We start from the raw sequence: 21,447 nt of genomic DNA on the forward strand, positions 1-21,447 counted from the left end.
ACAGTTCCTTATCTCCCCAGGACATTAGATGGCAGTGAGCCCAGGCTCAGATTCCCACATGAGTGCCTGTAGGGCATGCTGGGAATTGTAGTCCCAGGGGACAGCCCTGTTGGGTCCCATGGGGACACCATGGGAGTGTGTATGACTGGGGAATTCCTACGTCATGGGGTTTCCACCTCACATGGAAGTGCTGAAATACCACTTCGGGTTCCACTAAAATAAAAAGGACTGCCTAACTTGCATCAGGGGGCCAGAGTCAGGAGGAAGGTGGACAAATCTTGTAAGATGAATGGAGGAGGCAGTGAGAGACAGAGAGAGAGAGAGTGTGTATTGATCTTAGTGTACTTGTGGCTGTGGTGGTGGGAAACCCTTATAAAAGAAGAGTTTCCCTAAAATAAAAGACTCTTTGTTTTTAACCTGTGTCCATGCCTGTTTGTGTTGGGTGTTTGGGGAGCTGGAGTGCCCCATTCTGTTCACAATATATCTCTTCATGGCAGAGTGAAACAGCCGTTCATTAAAACAAGCTACTGGTATAATAGTAAGTCCATCTGTTCTGATCATGTCGCACATTTATAAAGCTCTGTTCACCAGACATGCTCGCTCTTACGTCCCTCTTACTTTGTGTTCCTTTTGCTCCTCAAACATGTTAGACCTTACAGCCATCAGTTTTTTTGTGCTTTTGTTTCCTCTGTTCATCGGACATTGCTGCAATCTGTTGGACACTCGATGACTAAGGACGTGATGATGGTTTGACTCTTCAAATTCTGGAGTTGATGCCCCGGACAGTGTGCACCCATTACCTTACGCCTTGTCAATGTGACCCACCTATTTCTACCTGCCTGGTCTGGAATCTCCTCTCGCACCACCTTGGGGATGCACACGATATCTCTAAAGGAAACCAAGGCCAGGTCCACCAATTCTCTACTACAACGCAGGCCAGTTTAGCGACCCTGAGCTCTAGGTGCTGGATCAGCTTGCATCTCCTGCACATGTAGCCCTCATAAATGACTGGATCCTCCAAAACATCATCTATAAAATCCAACATCCAATGGGACTTGCATTGCACTGGCCTCATTATTAAAATTTAATTCTGGATTAGTAAAACTGCCTTAACTTTTTGTTTTCTTCTTTTCTTAAAATTAAATGATTTAACTTAAATGGTAACACTAAGATCTGCTACAGCTATTTTACACCTTGTCCCCTGTACTGTTCTCCCTCTCAGCTGCCTGCAATTTGTCTTTCTATGAGGTGAACTTTACTTTTCTCCGTCTCTTCTCCTAACTTTGCGGTCCTCTTACTCAAAAAGCTCTCCACTCGCACTCTTTGTTTTCCCACGTATTAATGAACCCTTACACTGTCACCTGGTTAACTGTTCTACCTTCAATCTAAAATTAAGAATTAAATAAAACTTTACTACCTTATCTGCTCCTACAGCCCCTTGTGCCTGATTGGGGATCTTAAAGCTGGCTGCTGACCTGCACACTGCTGAGCCTTCACCTTTACTGCTTTGAAGTCAGAAGTGGTCTTTTTTCCTTTTCCTTTAAACTAAGCTATCACTGTTACGATAAGTCGGTTATTTATTTACAGATGCTGATATCAGTTACTGCTGCTTTCCATTCTGCCTCCTCTATGCTAATTCAAATACAGGTAACAAGAACAAGAACAGTACACTTAGGAGTAACTTCTACAAGTGCACCTACAAACACCAAGCTAAGTTTGCTGTTGTGGGGTGAAAAACAAAGCAAAAACCCTTCTAAAGGGAAAAAAGCTTTTAAAATTCACACGTTTCCTTAGCGGCAACCAAAACGTTAAAAAGTTTTTAAGACCAAAAATGTATTTTTATATTTAACTCTGTGTCTGTAAACTTGTGGACCCTCTGGAATTGTAATACTGTCAATAAAAAGTAAAATACTCAGAGGTCTGTGGACATTGGAGAAAAAATGACTTCCGCCCTGCACAGAGTAGACATCTTAAATGATGTGCCAAATTTATAGTTTGTTAGTACAAAGTATACTGTCTCTTTTGGAGAATCCTTGGGTACCGCTGGTCTGACTGTGAATGAGGCACATGGCTTGCAGTGTGAGGGAACATCGGTTACGACACTACAGCCATGTGGTGCGATTACCTGAGGGTGACCCTTATGGTTGAGGACCTGAGTGGCTGGACTAGGACAAGGGGACACCCACATAACACCTTTCTGCGGTAGATAGAGGGTCATTTATGGAGTGTGGGACTGGACCGCGTGTCTACCTGAGGGGTTGCCAGCCAGGATCCCAAGCTGTTTCATCATGAGGTGGGGGCAGCTGTACTGAGTGCATGCCCCCAACCTGACCTGACCTGACATAATACTAAATCTGTGGAGGTTATAAAGTGCTGTACAGATTTGTTTAAACACACAGTAAGCTAAAGCAGTTCTGCCCTCATGAACATAAATGGAACCTAACAATGTCTGTCCATGAACAGAACTGCTGAGCTGTGGCCAACTGACAACACAGGAGAAAAAAACAGAAAGTGAGGTGATGAGGGTTAACATGTCAGACATGTGTACCAACTGCACTGGCACTGTTTACTACCTGGAAGAAAGTCTAAGATCCAATGGTGGATTGGACTGGGCAGGCTGAACTCAGTCAGTTTCTTATCATGAAGCTCTGAGATGTTGGTATCTAAAGCAGAGGTCAAGTCCACAATGAGACCCTCACATGTGTCTGTGGCTCATTAAAATGTTGGTAAATAAAACTCACTTCATCATCCACACAGGTGAGCTCAATACACAAACTTGATCTCCATGTCTTGTTGTTTTATTCAACTGCATTGCATTTGTAGTAAGTGTCTAAGAATGTAACATTATAAAATTTCATCTAAACATTCTTCATTCTTCTCTTTCTTTGTATTTTCAGGTCGTGAAGCTCCAATCTTCACCCTACTGGCTCCTGAACCTCAGAGCAGAGAGGAGTTTTACAATGTGAGTCTGTCACTTCATGGTGTTTATCATCATTTCACTTTTAATATCTCAGGCCAGGCTTATGATATGAAAGCATTATGTGAGTGTAGTGGGAGTGATGAGCTCAAAGTGATGGGGGGTCCTGTGACTGGTGCATTATGGGATATTGAGATTAAGGACAGGGAGGCACCAACACAGTCTGTTGGACTTGAGTCTCTTAAGTATCAAGTGGACTCACAGAAAATAAAAATGAAATCCTGCCGACTACGCCAGGTCCTCCTGTTACTACCCAGTCCTACCTCCATTGTTCTTTTCCTTTGTCTAATTTTTTTCATTTCACTTTCTGCTCTTTTCCTTTTCTCTTTTCTGTTTCTTTTTATTTCAGTCATTTCCCTCACAACATTGATAAGAATTATTTATTTACACAGCACAAGGCACACAATGAAAGCAACTCAGTGGGCTTCACATAAAAAGACAATGTCCACTCCATTAATATCTACTTATACAGTCTATGTGTGTAAAGAGTAAGACAAAAGGACTGTTTTATAAAAGAATCCCAGCTTTACTGTGAATTAAATTAAAGCTGACTAAAGTACTTGGCTATTCTGTTATCCATAGAGCAGACACTTTGCTTTTGATTCATAACTTAACATATTGTTAGAATAAAACTAAATAAAAATAACAAAAGGAAATATTGGGAAAACTTAGATGTAAAAAGACATCATTGGAGGAGAATCGACCCTCTAATGAAATCTCAGGGGTCTTCAGTCACTCAGTAAAGTCCTCACTTAGCTGTGAAATGTCATTGTGGGCCTCACACTGAATGTGGACAAGGGAAGAAGAGGAAAGGATGAAGGTCACAGCTGAGCAGGTCAAGGTGAAGACTACAAGACCACCTCCAAAGAGCTTCATATTCCTGTGGTACAGCAGCTAACATCAAGAAGTTAAAGGTCCATGGACTGCAGCCAAACTCACTCGATGTCACTACAAATAAAAAATGGACCCCTTAATGACCAGAAAGACAGTTTAAGAGGTGAAGAACAAACCAAGGCAGGCATCAGGACAGACTCAGGCTGACCACCACCATCAAAGTATAGCAGCTTCAAGTAGCACCGTCAATCACTTACTGAATGAAAGGGGGCTTCATGGTAGAAGACCCCACTTCTGAAAGACAGCATTGGAGTCTCATCAGCACAGCTGATTGGTTCTTGTTAATTGTCTGTGTTTTGCTCCACCCCCAGTCCCGTTACACACTCCCAGATTTCCTCACTCGTTTTCTTTTCTCTCCTTTCAGACTTCTGTCCCCTCACACTGGACATCAACACGGCACACAGAGAGCTTCGTCTGACTGAAGGGAACAAGAAGGTGACGCGTGAGGAGACAAAGACTGAATATCCTGATCATCCTGACAGATTTGACTGCTGGGAACAAGTTCTGTGCAGAGAGGCTCTGACTGGGACTCGCTGTTACTGGGAAGTGGAGTGCAGTGGAGACTTCATGATGATTGGAGTCGCATATAAAGCACTGAGCAGGAAAGGAACAGGTGTGGAGTTGCGTCTTGGAAACAACAACAAGTCGTGGTGTTTGTGGTGTTTTAATTCCCAGGACTCTGTGTAGCACAATAAAAAGCACACTATAATCAGTGCCCCCTACAGCCCCAGAATAGGTGTGTATCTGGACTGGCCTCTCTGTCATTTTATAGCGTCTCACACACAATGACCCTTTGCACAGGTTCAACACCTCCTTCACTGAGCCCCTCTATCCAGGGTTTAGGCTTCATTTAAACTGCAGTGTAACAATCAGTCATCTGACACCATGTGACCACTGACCAGTACCCTCCACGGTCACTTGATGTCCTCATAAGCTCATGTCCTCATTGTGTTTGTAGGGTGAAATTCAATTTACAGGATTGGTGGGTTGGGGGGGCACCTCTGTGATTGAATTTGTGGATGAGAATGCGTGGCAAGTGCGGCTGTCAGGGTCTCCATTATTATTGAGTTTGAGTAGCCAATCAGGTGTGTGTGTCATAATGAGGGGCAGTGACACCTCAGACCTACAATACCAGTCTGACCAGCAGGGGTCACTGTTGATTCACAGCCACATATCCTTCAGGCTGACACCTCCTGAAGCCCCCACGTGTCACTGAATGTCACCTGTTAAGTAGGACAGGCATCTGGTCCTGCTGGATCAGCACAACTGAAAGCGCTATACAGACTCAGTATAGAGATCTCTTGAATAGTGACTATATGTAGGAGCAGAGAGTGACAGATGGGACTGGAGTGACCCTCCATTGGTCACTGAAGGGGTCCACCATATCTGAAGGAATTCACTGTGAATGTCTAAAGATGAGGACTCACCGCTCAGTCACATGTCGCCATACTGATGGAGTTTGGTGTTTTAGTTGATGTCACATTAAACTTAAAACTGCACCTCCTCCTTGTCCCCAGATTTGTCACTCTTGGTACCCTGAAAGCTCCAACATTTTCAAAAAATTAATTCTTGGTAAATCTTGCGGGTAAATGCAGACAGAGGCCATTTATCTGTTCTCATCCTCTGAGATCTGAGTGCTGCATTTGACACCATTGATCATAATATTCTTAGAAATCGCCTTAGTCAATGGTGGGCCTCTCTGGCAGGGTTTTAAATTGGTTTAAATCCTACCTGGCAGGAGAAAATTCTTTGTGAGTTGTGGTAATCAAATCTCAAAGACACATGATATCCGATATGGTGGTCCACAAGGCTCTATCCTGGGTCGCTGCTCTTCTCAATCTACATGCTTCCGTTAGGTCAGATTATCTCAGGGCACAACGTGAGCTACCACAGCTATGCTGATGACACACAGCTGTACTTATCAATAGCACCTGATGACTCCGACTCTTTCGATACACTAACACAATGTCTTACTGGTATTTCTGAATGGATGAATAGTAACTTTCTAACTAAATAAAGAGAAAACTGAAATTTTAGTAATTGGCAATAATGGATTCAGTGAGGTTATCAGAAATAAACTTGATGCACTAGGATTAAAAGTTAAGACGGAAGTAAAAATTTAGGGGTAACCGTTGACTGTAATCTGAATTTTAAATCGCATATTCATCAGACCACTAGGACAGCATTTTTTCACTTAAGAAACATAGCTAAAGTTAGACCTCTTATATCACTGAAAGATGCTGAGAAATTAGTTCACGCGTTTGTTTTCAGTCGACTAGATTACTGTAACGCACTCCTCTCAGGATTACCCAAAAAAGACATAAATCACTTGCAACGAGTGCAGAATGCAGCTGCTAGAATCCTAACTGGGAAAAAAAATCCAACACATTTCTCCAGTTTTGATGTCACTACACTGGTTGCCTGTGTCATTCAGGATTGACTTTAAAATACTGCTTATGGTTTATAAAGCCTTAAATAATCTCGCCCATCTTATCCATAACTTAATCTATAACTTAATCCATACACAAACATTGAGACCAAATCCAAATTTGCACAATTCAGTACACAAGTATCCTCATTCAACTTCGGTCAAAAGCTTCTTCCTCATCCAAACTCGACAGAACCTTTGGCAACTCAAACACTTTGTGTAAATATATTAAATTAAATTACTGCTGAAAATGTAAAACCAGATGTTTACTTTTGGGAATCTCAGGAATTGACCCAAATAAACAAACAGTTAAAACAGATGACATAAAGACACCTGGGGGTATTTTCTGTACGTCACTTAAATCATCCGAGATCAGATACCTCATCTTGGATGAGTTAATGCCGTGAAACTCATCCGGGATAAGTCGGTGTTTCAAACGCAGCCGTGTAGTAGATTAGTCGAGCTGGATCTAATCATCCGAGATGAATGAGACGCGCCAGCGATGATTGAAAAGCCCATATATATGAAGTCTAGAAAACATGATCTAGCAAGTCTATGATAGGCTGTACAAAATGACGAAAGAACGGGCGCATTTTTTCACACAAGCTGTGCGTGCGTGTGTGTGTTACTCGGGATTTCAAGATTTAATATGCACAAGGGGTAACACTGCAAAAGCAGCCCAAACCAGAAAAGACGGCTGGCAAAAAGTGGCCGACAGATTAAACGCGTGTCCGCTGAATTTACTGAAAGCAGAGTTTCATTTCCTATGTGTCAGATTAATTATTATTTAATCTATACTAATAAAAGGCAAAGCCCTCACTGACTGACTGACTCACTCACTCACTCACTCATCACTAATTCTCCAACTTCCCGTGTAGGTAGAAGGCTGAAATTTGGCAGCCTCATTCCTTACAGCTTACTTACAAAAGTTAGGCAGTTTTCATTTTGAAATTCTACGCCTAATGGTCATAACTGGAAGGTATTTTTCTCCATTTACTGTAATGGAGTTGAGCTGGAAAGACTTGGGGCGGAGTTTCGTGACATCATCACGCCTCCCAGGTAATCACGTGAACTGACTATCAATGCAGTGCATAGAAAACCAGGAAGACCTCAAAAAGCGCTGAAGAAAACATGCATTATATAATTGAGAAGGCAGTGAAACAATAAGAAGCGAGTGAGTGACATATACAACCATATTCATGAGTGCTGCTTCTTCGAAAGAAAGCAAGGTGTAAACCTTAAGTTTAAATTAAGTTCATTGACAGGCTACGCTGGCGCTTCACATGCCCACGGGTAATGCGGGATACAAGTTTAATGAGAGGACGCAGGATATAAAGAGAGAATTTTGATCACTTTGTAACTAAGTTAAAATTGCAGGTGAAGGTGTGCTTATGCAAATTCCGAGAGACTGTGTTTGTGGGGGGATTGACAGTTGAGGCGGGTGGGGGAGTCACGTCATCATCTCCCCTCCCATTCACCTCATTTCGCTCTGAGCTGAGCTCGTGGCTACGCCGTCTTCCGAAGCAACTTCGTCAGACTGCCACCAAATACTCACAGAAAAATCCACAAGTTAATACACACGCTGTCTCTAGAGTTTCTCCACACTGAATCCTCCAGGCACTACTTACAAAAGGTTACACTGACAATCATGTTACGTTATTTTTAAAATCTTTCCTTTTCTTAGCACAAGCACAGCTGAGAAGCTTCGATGCATGTGCTCCATAACGCTTAAAAATAATGCATTTAATCACACTTTGCATTACAAGCAAAGGGGAACTTTTCTCAATGCATGATTTCCTGGTACACCGATTACATTGATCAGCGCATCCCGATTCATTTTACCCTCGCACCACCTTGGTTTGAGAAGAAGTATGAAAAAATATGAGGTTAACACAGAAAAACAGATCACCAATTCAAGCTTTTTGAATAATCGATTCGCCATTAATAATTGTTTTGGTAAAGCCATACTCAGTGTAATCCTCCTTCCATTTTATAATTTTTCCGCCACTAGCCATGATTAAATGAACGGTAAAAAGTAAGAGCGAAGGGTGACTTATTTAGGCAGGCATATATATGACAGCAACACTCATGACAATGTCAATCATGTTACGCTATTATTAAAATGTTTCCTTTTCTTTTCATTACTTTAACACACTACTTCTCTGCTAGTAGCGGGTATTTTGATATATATATATATATATATATATATATATACATATATATATATATATACATATATATATATATATATATGTATATATATATGTATATATATATACACTGTGTGCACAATTATTAGGCAAGTGAGTATTTTGACCATATCATCATTTTTAATGCGTATATTCCAACTCCAAGCTGTATTAACTTGAATGCTTATTGGATTTAAGCACGTCAGGTGATGTGTATTTGTGTAATGAGGGAGGGTGTGGCCTAAGGAGATCAACACCCTATATCAAGGTGTGCAGAATTATTAGACAGCTAGTTTTCCTCAGGCAAAATGGGCCAAAAAAGAGATTTAACTGACTCTGAAATGTCAAAAATTGTAAAAAGTCTTTCAGAGGGATGCAGCACTTTTGGAATTGCTAAGATATTGGTGTGTGATCACAGAACCATCAAACACTTTGTTGCAAATAGTCAACAGGGTCGCAAGAAACGTGTTGAGAACAAAAGACGAAATTAGCTGCCAAAGATTTGAGAAGAATCAAGCGTGAAGCTACCAGGAACCCATTATCCTCCAGTACTTTCATATTCCAGAGCTGCAACCTACCTGGAGTGCCCAGAAGTACAAGGTGTTCAGTGCTCAAAGACATGGCCAAGGTAAGGAGGGCTGAAACCCAACCACCACTGAACAAGAAATATAAGTTGAAACGTCAAAACTGGGCCAAGAAATATCTGAAGACAGATTTTTCAAAGGTTTTATGGACCGATGAGATGAATGTGACTCTTGATGGACCAGATGGATGGACCTGTGGATCAGTAATGGCACAGAGCTCCACTCCAACGTGGAGGTGGGGTACTGGTATGAGCTGGTATTTTTAAAGATGAGCTAGTTGGACCTTTTGCATTGAAGATGAACTCAAAATCAACTCCCAAACCTACTGCCAGTTTTTCAAGACACTTTCTTCAAACAGTGATACAGGAAAAAGACCAGGATTTTTATGCAGGCCAATGCTCCATCACTTGCATCGAAGTTCTCCACTGCGTGGCCAGCCAGTAAAGGCCTTAAAGATGAAGGAATAATGACATGGCCCCCTTCCTCATCTGACCTAAACCCTATCGAGAACTTGTGGGCATTTCTTAAACGCTAGATTTACGGGGGAGAAAAACAATACACCTCTCTGAAGAGTGTCTGGGAGGCTGTAGTCACTGCTCCAAAAAAAAGCTGATCGTCAACAGATCAAGAAACTGACTGACTCCATGAATGGAAAGGCTTATGACTATTATTGGAAAGAAGGGTGGCTATATTGGTCATTGATTGATTGATTTATTTTTTTGAAATGTCAGAGATGTTTATTTGTAAATTTTGAGGTGTTTGTTTATTATTCTCACTATAACAGATGAAAATAAACAAGTGAGATGGGAAAATTTTCATTTTCCTTTAGTTGCATAATAAATCTGCACACTAATAGTTGCCTAATAATTGTGCATATGTATTCCCCTGATGATGTTCACACTCACATTTCCGTTGTGAAACATTCAGGTTTCAGGTTTATTAACATTTTGGATTGACTGATAGCACTGTGTTTGTTCCATATTAAAATTAATCCTCAAAAATACAACTTTCCTAATAATTGTGCACAGTGTATATATATATACATGGCTATATATATATATATATATATATATATATATATATATATACTGCTCAAAAGAATTAAAGGAACACTTTTAATCAGAGTATAGCATAAAGTCAATGAAATTTATGGGATATTAATCTGGTCAGTTAAGTAGCAAAGGGGTTGTTAATCAGTTTCAGCTGCTGTGGTGTTAATGAAATTAACAACAAGACGTTATAAGTTGGTAACTGGCATAAAACCAAATGTTGCATGAGCTATGGTGTGTTTCAGAGACATCTGTGCATTTGTCAGTGTTGGTGACAGTGAGTCCCAGTTTGGGGCACTGAGAAGTGACAGGCTGGAGGTGTCAGTCTTATATACTTAAGTGAAATGAGTCTGAGGTGGGCTATTACAGAGGGACTGGCATCAGGGCATCACTTATACCCAATTGTGAGACTAGGATCTGTGTGTGTATGTGTGTGGGATGCAGGAGTAGACCAGCCTGTTCAACAGACTAGATTAAGTCTCATAAACCCTGTGATAATATGGCTTGTGAAACCAAGAATATACAAAAACCTGTGAAGCAGCTGAGAGTGTTGAGCCTGCTGAGTGTTACGTGTCTGTCCATCTGTCTGTGTGTGTCTGTCTGTTTGTTTTGTGGATCATCATTTATGTCATTTTACAAGCAGTTTTCATATTTCTACAATCCTTTTGTTTATCAATAAATAGTATCATTTTGTTTGTTAGACCAAGTTGGCTTCAGTTACCCTGAATGAGTCTAACAGCCTGGTGCTTTACTAAATAATCTGATAAATTAATGACATGAACAAAGAAAAAAGAACAAAATTAGTTATTTGATTAACATCAGTCAGTCGATTCTCCTCACCCACACCATTCACACAACTCTGATAAGCAGGAGGCGAGAACTTACTATGGGACAATTTGACTAATAAAGAGCACCAGCATGGCTAGATGCAAATTTATTTCTACTGACTGATGTGTTGTGTTTTATTTTCATTTAATTTCATTTGTAAATGTGCACTGAGCTCTGAGTCTGTCTAACGTGAACTGATGTTTGTAATAACTAACTAAGAAATGTTGACTTGAATTACACTTTAACAAACCCCTGTAACAGGTCATCTATTCTGTCACTTTGTGGTCTTCACTCTCTGAGCTCCTGTCTCACATTAACTGTTCACCCTCAGTGTCTCCTCAGATGTTCTCTGTGAGCTCTCAGCTTTCTCTTTAAATCTCCTCCTCCTCCTAACTGAGCACAGACAAACTTTCACTTTCGTTTCTTCACAAGTGACTTCCTTGTTTGTCTGACTGATTTTCTCTGCCTCCCTCTCCTCAGACTGACAATGGCTGAAGCCCAGCTGTGTGGATTACAGGACGAGTTCACCTGCTCGGTTTGTCAGGACACCCTGACTGACCCCGTCACCATCCTCTGTGGTCATAATTTTTGTCTGAAGTGCCTCACGGACTGCTGGGATCAGAGCCAAGAGTGCAGCTGTCCTCAGTGCAGACACACCTTCACCACAAGGCCTGAGCTGAACAGAAACACTCTGCTGAATGAAGTCATCAAGAAATTAAAGAAGACGGCACTCAGTTCTCCTCCATCTCAGAATTATGCCGGCCCTGGAGACGTGGAGTGCGACTTCTGTACTGGGAAGAAGTTAAGAGCAGAGAAGTCCTGTCTAACCTGCATGGCCTCATACTGTGAGGCTCACCTGCAGCCTCACTATGAAGGAGACGCCCTGCAGCACCACAAGCTGGTTGATTCTGATAGAAATCTGAAGGAGAAACTCTGTGAGAAACATCAGAAGAGTCTGGAGATGTTTTGTAAAACTGATGAGATGTGTATCTGCTTGATGTGTGTGGTGACTGAACATGATGGTCATGAAAAGGTCACGCTGGAGACAGAAAGAGAAGAAAAAGAGGTGAGTGGAGTTTAGTATTTGATGAAAACAAAATGCATGACAGGAGTTAAGGGATTTGTAATGTAGTGTAACAAGGAAATCCATTTATCCATCTTAAGACCTTCATTGTTGCCTACAGAGTAGTCAGTAGGTCAGCACCTGAGTATATGGAGACCCTGCTGAAGTCCTCTGCTCCTTCTTTCCTACTCGGTCTGCCAGTGAACAGCGTCTGGTGATGTCACCTCTACGTGTTATCAGGTCTCAATCCCACTCTTTACTGTGTAGTTCCCACTTGGTGTGACGAGCTGCCCACCTACGTCCATACTGCTGACTCCCTCAATGTATTTAAGAAGTAAATGAAGGCCCATCTGTGCTGTGAATATGTCAAACTGATAGAATAAATGTTTTCCATTAACTTGTTGTTAAAGTTTAATTGATTTACTGATTATAAGCGATGATTACATAGCCCAATAAATTTTTTTTTTTTCTTGGTGTCTTGGATTTTAGGCCTGTTCCTGGGGTTACTTGGGGCGCTGATTCAGAAAATTGCATTACATAGACCACATCAGCTCTAGTTTCTTAGATATGATTGAATTTATAAAATTTTAGTCCAATTTTTAAAAGATCTCTTCTGTAGAATCGGGATGTCATCATGGGAAATTTAAATTCTAACGAGTTTTTTATCTTCTTCTTCTGTTATCTGGTCTGTGTTTTTGTGTACAAGTTAGCAGATATAGTGAGTGTTCACATATTACATATGTCATTTTATTTCCAACTGTAGTTTTACATCCAAAAGATTGGCCTCTGAGGGAATATGTGGTGGATGGAGGACAAAATGTAATTAATGAGCCTTTGGTAGCACGAGACAGACTCATATACAGCTCGGTCTTAGATGGCTTGCCAGAGAACCCTGGTGACTTAAGCAAAGAGCAAAGTGAGAGATTTCACCAAGACATACAAACAATGGAAGTCAGATACCAAGGAAGATGGGATGCACACATGATGGCTGACTATTGTTGGAATCTTCTGCGGGATTGTCCTGGCATGTCCCACTCTCGGAAGTCTTTCAAAAGGAGCTTCTTGTGAGTTGAATAACTGGAAAGTTTGTATCATAAATCTGTGGTTTCGTTATGAAATAAGTAGATTTTCATGTAGTACACTTTTCTTTTAACATTTAATAGGTTTCCTTCATGCTTAAAAGATATTAATTTAACACTGCATTAAAATAGCCTGATTTTTTATGGGCAAGCGGAGTGAAGAGTGTTATATGGCATATGCTCTGTACCCCAAAAACTAGAGCTGATAGGGAAAAACTGGGGCCATTTTTGGAATCAGCAGGTCAAATATACAAAGAAACAGGTCTGACATTTGAGGCACCAAAATGTGCGTAGCCAGTGATATTTGTTAGTTGTCACATTTTCTCATTCGCGGCAATCAACTTTTATTACCTGTCCTACTACACGTGCTGAACAAACAGGCCCAGGCCTAATGTTACTCGATTATGTTTACTGCATTTGTAAGTCGCTTTGGAGAAAAGCTTCTGCAAAGCAAATAAATGTAAAAATTTAAATGTCATATTTATAGATAGCAAGGGGCTGTGGAGCCTATCCTGGTGACACTGTGTGTAAGGCGTGAAACAGTCCAGGATGAGACACCCAAAGTTATTAGTGGACAGCCGAGTGAGCCGAGTGCTCTCATTAAACTGAGTTGATGTTCTTTGTACTCTGATCAGTTTCTATTTGAGCATCTCAGGCGGTGAAGTTCAAACTCCAACCTGCAGACCACAACTGTCCACTGGCAGGGGTGCAAGCGTCACGTGGGCTACTCGTAGAAATGTCTGACATTCTGACCCTCATGAGGTGTTCTTAACAAGATGTTGGTACTGTTGGTTGATATAAGCGTAGTAAGTAATCATGCAATGTCATCATAAACGTAATTCAACACAAGGATTGACACATCAATAGAGACACGTGGTACGTGTGCTTAGCGAGTTGTTTGCGTTTATTTTATTTGTCCATTTTTAAAGAATTTGATTTTAAATTTGGGCTGATCTCAAGGCCTTTTAAGAGACATGTCATAGTCACATGTCAATCTATGTTGTTCTCCAGAGTTAACTGTAAAATAATTAAAAATAAATTCATCTCAAAAATTTCAAAGTACTATTCCTTTGTAGATTTTAGTAAGTGACACAAATGTGGCTGAGTCCTCATTGTAAGATTAAAGATCTTAACTCACAGGTGAACACGTGTTTAGCAACCAACATCTTAAACATCAATGAAGTCTAAGAAGTGGCCTGATATTTTTCAGGTCAATATGAATCAGTTCACTAATATCAACACCTAATTTTTTGATCTATTCATATTTTCTATTGATTGTCTATCAGTTGATTTGGATTCTCTAACGTAAATCAATTCCTCAGATTCCTCCGACAGACCTCGACTTGTGGAGCAGAATGACATCGCTTGGTCAGAAGCTCATTTTCTTAAGCTGCCACTGCCTGCCCCTCTTTAATTGACTTGTAACTTCAGCTCAGATTTTAGTTCACTTCACCAGGACTCTCTTTGGCTGTTTTGGGTTTCATCTGATCAGTCTGATCAACCACAGGCAAAATGTCACCCAACAATGTCTCAGCATGTCACTCTTTATCACTTTGTGACTGAAGAAAGAACCAAAACTCAATCCCTTACAAAACTGATGGACAGCAGAAATTAGCAGAAAAAGTTACAGCATCAAGTCCACTCCTTCCTTTATAACCCTTTGGAGGCACAAGACCTCTGATCTCTGCCCTGGATTAGCTTCTGCCCTGTATTAAGACTCTTACTGTGGACATCACAAAGGCTAAATGATCTCTTCTACTCCAAAGGGTAACATAGTGCCTGACTGTAAGAACTGAAGACCACCTGTAGCATAGTTGGATGTGGGTGTCACATTCAGTAATGTCTTCTAAAGGAAATCAAAGTGCACATGTAAGAGAGAAACACATACAACATCTCTAGTGAATTGCTGAATGAGGAAATCAGGATCTCAGTTTACACAGCAATTGTACAATTTTTTCCAGCTAATGAAAACCAGTAGGAGTGAAACCTCAAAAACTGTAAACTGCAGTGCAGCCAACAGCCAGAAGAGAAAAGGCAGAGAGAGAAAACAATCTGTCTGAAGAAAGACAAAAGCAAACTGAATGTTTTTCCATGTGTGCCAGAGGAAGCTCTCCATGGATAAAACAATCTGGACAAAGCATCACCTCACCTGAGTGACCATAAACCAAGTCCGGACTTCACCTACTCAGAGTCTGAGAACTTCTGATGGTGACTCGGTAGTTAAGATAAAGCCAGGGGGTGAATTCTGGAAGTTGACATCACCATAACTGTGTGAAGGAGAAGGTTTAGCTGATGTAAGGGTCTCTTCATAAATTCAGTAAGAAAACTAAAGTGGGCTTGTATCAGTTCACTCACTCACGCATACACACACACACTCAGATACACTTTTTTCTTTTAATCTTTTTGTCATTCCTGTTTATTAATTCAGGTCTAAATTGTGTTATGAAATGTCAAACAAATGTGATGTGAAAATAACAGGACTCAGAAAGAGAAGAAGAAATCACAAAGTGAACATGAATTCTGATCTGACCACGTGTGTCCTCTTGTGTGTTCAAACAGAAACAGCTGGGGGCGACACTGAGTGACATCAAGAGGAGACTTGAGGAGAGAGAGAAGACACTGAAGCAGGCGAGGAGGGCGATGGAGGAGATGAAGGTGAGTGGAATAGGAAGACAACACTTCACATCAAAGAGGGGAGAATAAATGAGAACTTGAAGAGCAGCAAAGCTTCACTGGTGATGATGAGTAGGGACACGAGAAGGGAGAGTTAGAGAAGACGTGTTGTGGTGTCCTTCATGGCCTTTCACTGTTGACAGAATCCCAGGTGTTACTCAGTGGAGATTCAGACAGCATCACCCTAAAGTCCTCTGATATTCCATCAGCTGCTTAAAGGGGACTTAACTCTACTGACAGAAACTCACACTGAAGGTTGATGCTGATGTTCTGAATTAGATCAGCGGGCACAACGTTCATTAATGGTTAATTTTTTGTTAATTGTTTCAAGAAAGTAGCATTGCATGCAATCAAGTTCAACATATACATGAAATGACTTTAAAAGTCAAACTCAATAATAATAATAATAAAACAAAACCAAAAAGTTAAAATAGAAAACAGGAAACAAAAAAACAAAAAAACTACCAAACAGGAATTTTGGAACAGGAACCCAAGAAAAGAGGACCAAAAATAATTTATGAAAGAAAGAAAGAAATAAATAAAGGAAAAAGGCATAATATCCTTTCCCCTGCTATGAATGCTTATTCTAAAGTTGTATTAATTAGATGTTACCATGTTTTAAAAAAGCTTTGAACAGAACTTCTAAGTGAGACTTTGTTTATTTCGAATTTCAAATTGTTCAGAACATCAGTGACCCAGTGACTTACGTATAACCGGTTGGCTGTTAAATGTGCAAACATGTGCAGTGTGGGGAAACAAAAGTGCCATTAATCTCAGTCAAAGGCTTTCTCTGTGTCCAAAGATAATAAGATCTCAGCTGTCTTAAATTTTATGAATGAGTATATTACATTAAACAGAAAATGAAGATCTGAAGGTAACTGTTAGCCTTTAATAAATCTGGTTTGGTCTTATATTAACCTTTAAGTATTTGCGACCCGAGTTTTTCATAACAGTTTTTAGCACCCCAAATGTTTTTGAAAGAAGCCCACTAATACCAATTTGTTCTTTTTTAATTAATGATATATTATAGATGCATATTTTATTATACCTACTTAACTTTAATCGACATTTATCCAACTCTATATTTATTTTTCTAGTATCAGAATGTAGTTTAAGTTCATTTGTTTTGGTTTCAATAGATGCATTTGTCATATTTTTGATTCCTGTCTTCTTTTTTTCACATCTTCGTGCCCCCCTAGGGGACCTGCCCCACAAATTGAGAACCACTGTCTTATTATATTATTTAGAAGTAAAATTGGTCTATATGCTGCACATAGTGATAAACACTTATATGTCTTTGAAAAAAACAAGAATTAATTCTTGGTGAACAGTTTGAGGTAGAATTTTGTTGTCTGTAGCTTATGTAAACATTGGTAATAATAGTGGTGCTAACTTAGTTGAAAATTTATTTTTAATATTCCACTTGGTTGCCATCAGGGCCTGTTGTTTTCCCACTTTAAAGTGAGTTTACAGCATCCAGTAGTTCTGAGAGTGTCAGAGGTTTGTCCAGTTCATCTGCACTAAGAGTGTCCAGTTGTTGTATTTGCATTACATCAAAGAACTCCTCAGATTGTGTTTCATCTTCTTTAATATGAGTAGAATATAAAGACTTATAATACTTGCTAAATGTGTGTTATATTTTTATGCTTCATGACTTTATCTCCAGTTGTGATTCTAATTTCTGTTACTGCATTATAAAATTCCTGCTTCTCGATTGCTGACCTAAGATCTTATTAGCCCTCACTACATGTTCACAGTAATAACGTTGTGATTTAAAGATGAGTTGTTTAGGTTCTTTTGTTGTCAAGAGGTTATATTCTGATTGGAGAGCCTGTCCTTTCCTGTACAGAGCCTCATTTGGAGATCTGGCATATTCTGGATATATTCTTGAGATCACAATGGTCTTCTCTTGTTCATTCTGGTATTTCTCAGTTTTATTAGACTTCACAGCTTAAGTATCTCCTCTGTTTGGCTGAGTGCAGGCGTTGCATAAAATACACCTCCAAATGTTTTACTTAAGCTTTAACATTTAATGACAAAGGACAAAAAGTTTGTCTTGTTGTGGAATCTGCTGAATCTCAGATCCACTGTCCTCCATTCATTTTCCATGTGAAGTTTCCCGATTCTTCCAGTATCTCAGTGAGTTTCCTCCAGTTATTCCAGATCTTCCCCACAGCCTCATATTTCAGTTTGATTAATTGGCAGAAACTCCAAATTGGCTCATTGTGATTGCTTATGCAGGTCTGACCCTGGAATGAGCTGGCAGAATGTCCAAGGTAGTACACTCTCTGATGCCCAGTTCTGCCAGGATTAATTTAGGAGAAGTTCTTATCCAGCAGAGTCAGAACTCTTCGCACACATTTCTGTGCCCAGACAGACCAAACTCACCCAACCTAATTTATTTAGAACAGACTCACTTTAAACAGACTAGCGCCATCTAGTGTACTAAAGTACTAAACACAGCCGGTCCAGACCACTGGGGTATGTCTTTAGTTCAAAGAAAGTAGGTCTGGCCCAATGTGTCACTCAACATTCTGTAGTCCAATCAGACACAGAGGTGACAGTTGAAGAAGTAGAAGTGAAGGAAAGCCAACCTCACAGACTGACCTTCACTTGGGTTTATGGTTCTATGTTCATCTGCTTTAGTTGTTTCCTCCTAGAATTCCTGCTTATTAGTGATGCATGAAATCCCCTCTAGACACCTATGCTGACTGTAACATTTCTCAGCTAGGATTCCTTTCCCTGGATTGTGTTCAAAGTCGTTTCATGTGTTTTTTGTTTATTTATTTATGTACCTATTCTGTCAACACTACATAGTCTTGCTGATCACTATAACTCAGCCCTTCATTCAGCATTAGATAAAACTGCTCCTTTAAAACATAAGGAGGTTTCCTTTAAACGTTCAGCTCCTTGGTATAACTCAGAATTGCGATCTATGAAAGCAGCTGGCCGACACCTTGAGAGAATATCATGTAATACTGGCCTCACCGTGCACATCCAGGCTTTTTCTGACCACCAAAGTGCTTACAGAGAAGCACCTATGGCAGAATAATAGAAAGTAGCCACGATAACCCAAGGGTTTTGTTCTCTGTAGTTAATAAACTACTTGAATCTGCATCTGGCCCAACTACCTCTTCTACTGAAGTCTGTGAGGATTTCCTCCACTTTTTCCATAACAAAATTAAAGATTTAAATAATTCAACTAACATTAATACATCATCTGTTTCTATCTCTCCCTGTTTTCCCCTCCATCCAGCTCCTTCTCTAAGTTCTCACCAGTCACATCTGCATTTGTTAATAACCTGCTTTGTAAGATGAGACTGACTACTAGTGTTCTGGACCCCATCCCAGCACACTACTTAAATCCTGCCTTCATGCCATAATCCGACTGCTACAACAATAATAAACTCGTCCCTTGACACTGGCTCTGTGCCGCTCACTTTTAAAATCGCTTCTGTAACCCCATTGTTAAAAAAGTCTGGTCTTGATGCTGACAATCTTATCAATTTCCGGCCTATTAGCACTTACCTTTCCTGTCAAAAGCTCTTGGCGTGTTGTAGCTTCCCAGCTCACCAATTACTTAACCTCTAATAATTTGATGGAACCCTTTCAGTCTGGTTTCAGGGTGCAGCACAGCTGTGAAACTGCTCTGCTACGGGTAACCAATGATTTGCTTATGGCAGCAGACTCTGGACAAACCAGCATATTAAATTTATTAGATGTCAGTGCAGCATTTGACACTCGGTCAGACATGACATTCTACTGTCCAGAATGGAGAACATGCTGGGTATCTCTGGCACTGCCCTCCAGTGGTTCAAGTCCTATCCGACTGATAGGCAGAGTTTGTTAGTCTTGGTAACAGCAGATCCAGCTCAGCGCCAGTCTCACAAGGAGCTCCTCAGGGCTCTGTCCTCGGCCCTCTTCTCTTCTTTATTTATATGCTTCCCCTTGGCCATATTATTCGTAGCTATGGACTGGGTTATCATTTTTATGCAGATGATACTCAACTCTACTTCAATGTTAAAAGTGGAACTTCATCAGACCTTTCTCAGCTCACAACCTGCCTTAGTGAAATTAAAACTGGATGGAGCAGAACTCTTTAAAATTAAACTGCAACAAAACTGAACTCCTGCAAATGGGGACTACAATGCAACTTAATAAAATGAGTTCCTTCCCAGTCAATCTTGGTGGTGATCTCATCAGACCTGCCTCTACTGCAAAGAATCCTGGTGTCATTTTCCTCCCTTTCTTACTCCACCCACATAAATCACATTAAGAAACTTTCTTACTTTCACGCCGTAACATATTCTGTGTTCCTCCTTCCTCTCCTTTTCTACTGCTGAGAAACTTGTCCATGCTTTTATCACATCGCATAGATTATTGTAACTCACTCCTGGCAGGTGCCTTCTAATCTTATATCACAGCTCCATCTTATTCAAAACTCGGCTGCAAGAGTCCTTACATGAACCAGCAGCAGCGAGCACATCACACCCATCCGGCTCCGTCTTCACTGGCTCTCTGTGTCTTACAGAATCGAATATAAAATCCTACTAATAACCTACAAAGCCTATAATAAGCAGAAGATAACAAGGTGTCTAAAAAACATTAACTTTATTGATGTTATGTCTATATGCAATAATTGGTTTAGTGAACCAAATATTACAAAATGTGTCCATCTGGTATGTATTTTTTCTCTTGACATTCTGTACATTTTTCCACTAAATGTTGAACAGAACTAAACACATAAGCCCAGATGATTGAGCGACCAATTATGGGCATAATGAATCTTTTTTTTATTAGATATAATATAAAGAGAAAACCTTCTATAGGTTGCATTACGTGTCACGCTGGGCAGGTACCTGGTTTTCTTTGTTCTAGCTGCCGAGTCTTGGTTCCTCTGACAACAGAAACAAAACACAAAGAGTTAGCCGACAGAAAATATAACGCAAACAGATCTTGTTTAGCATGGATAATGCAATTTGCTTAGGTTTCGGTAAATTAATGTTGGTTTTAAAAAAATAACAGTAATGATGATTAGAGACAAGTTCAAAAGCTGCTGTCCGAAACTTGGACTTTGCTGCATGGTCTTTTGTATAAGTCGAAAGTGTTTACTTCAGCAACAAACTGCTTCAGACAGTTAAGAGTATGAACTTTACTCTGTTTCACAATTCTTAATCCACACAAGGCTTTAACCATATAAAACACCGTGTGTATTAATCTTTAAATACTGATCTGTTGACAGATGCTGGAAACACAAGGTTGTATTTCCTCAGGATCACATTCTAGTAAAAGACAAGTGTGCCCATCGTGAGATTCGGAACCCAAACAGCATGCTAAACAAGACCCCGTTAATACATCTTACACAGGTGCAGACCACGTAAGCTACAACAGACTTTACATAATGCTTCATTAAAATCAATCCGGCTCTGTGACTGCGATGGCTGACAAGTGTTTGAGAAAATACACAGGTCTTGAGAGTTCCGCCTTGAAGTTGAATAATCTTTCACACTGTGCTTAAATATGTCACCGGCCATCTTAGAGTCACTCTATGGGAAAAAAAGAAAAGAAATGTCAAGCAAAAAAACGTGTTGGAATGGATGAGTGAACAATACACTTACAGTATGCACAAACAAGCACAGCTGAGGTTCAAGAGAAACAGAACAATTGTTTCAACGATCAATGA

The 21,447-nt window shown here is 40.2% G+C and overlaps 1 protein-coding gene across 2 annotated transcripts; it reads left to right on the top strand.

Moving 5' to 3' along the window:
• The first annotated feature begins 11,383 nt into the window (after positions 1-11,383).
• On the top strand, positions 11,384-16,171 carry LOC120522264 (E3 ubiquitin/ISG15 ligase TRIM25-like). Of its 2 annotated transcripts, none has more exons than XM_039743317.1 (2): positions 11,384-12,015; positions 15,651-16,171. In XM_039743317.1, exons 1-2 carry the CDS (start codon positions 11,437-11,439, stop codon positions 15,792-15,794), a joined length of 723 nt encoding a protein of 240 aa, XP_039599251.1. In that variant the 5' UTR covers positions 11,384-11,436; the 3' UTR covers positions 15,795-16,171. The 2 variants fall into 2 exon arrangements, with proteins under 2 accessions (XP_039599251.1, XP_039599252.1); XM_039743318.1 differs by lacking the exon at positions 15,651-16,171 and adding an exon at positions 12,776-13,061.
• Positions 16,172-21,447: the final 5,276 nt, after the last annotated feature.

This window comes from Polypterus senegalus, unplaced genomic scaffold (assembly GCF_016835505.1).
Source record: "Polypterus senegalus isolate Bchr_013 unplaced genomic scaffold, ASM1683550v1 scaffold_5337, whole genome shotgun sequence".
Lineage (NCBI taxonomy): Eukaryota > Metazoa > Chordata > Cladistia > Polypteriformes > Polypteridae > Polypterus > Polypterus senegalus.

Coding starts and splice junctions, on each gene's coding strand:
- LOC120522264 (XM_039743317.1), top strand. CDS start 11,437: ATGGCTGAAGCCCAGCTGTGTGGATTACAGGACGAGTTCACCTGCTCG. Junction 12,016..15,650: donor CAGAAAGAGAAGAAAAAGAG/GTGAGTGGAGTT, acceptor GTGTTCAAACAG/AAACAGCTGGGGGCGACACT.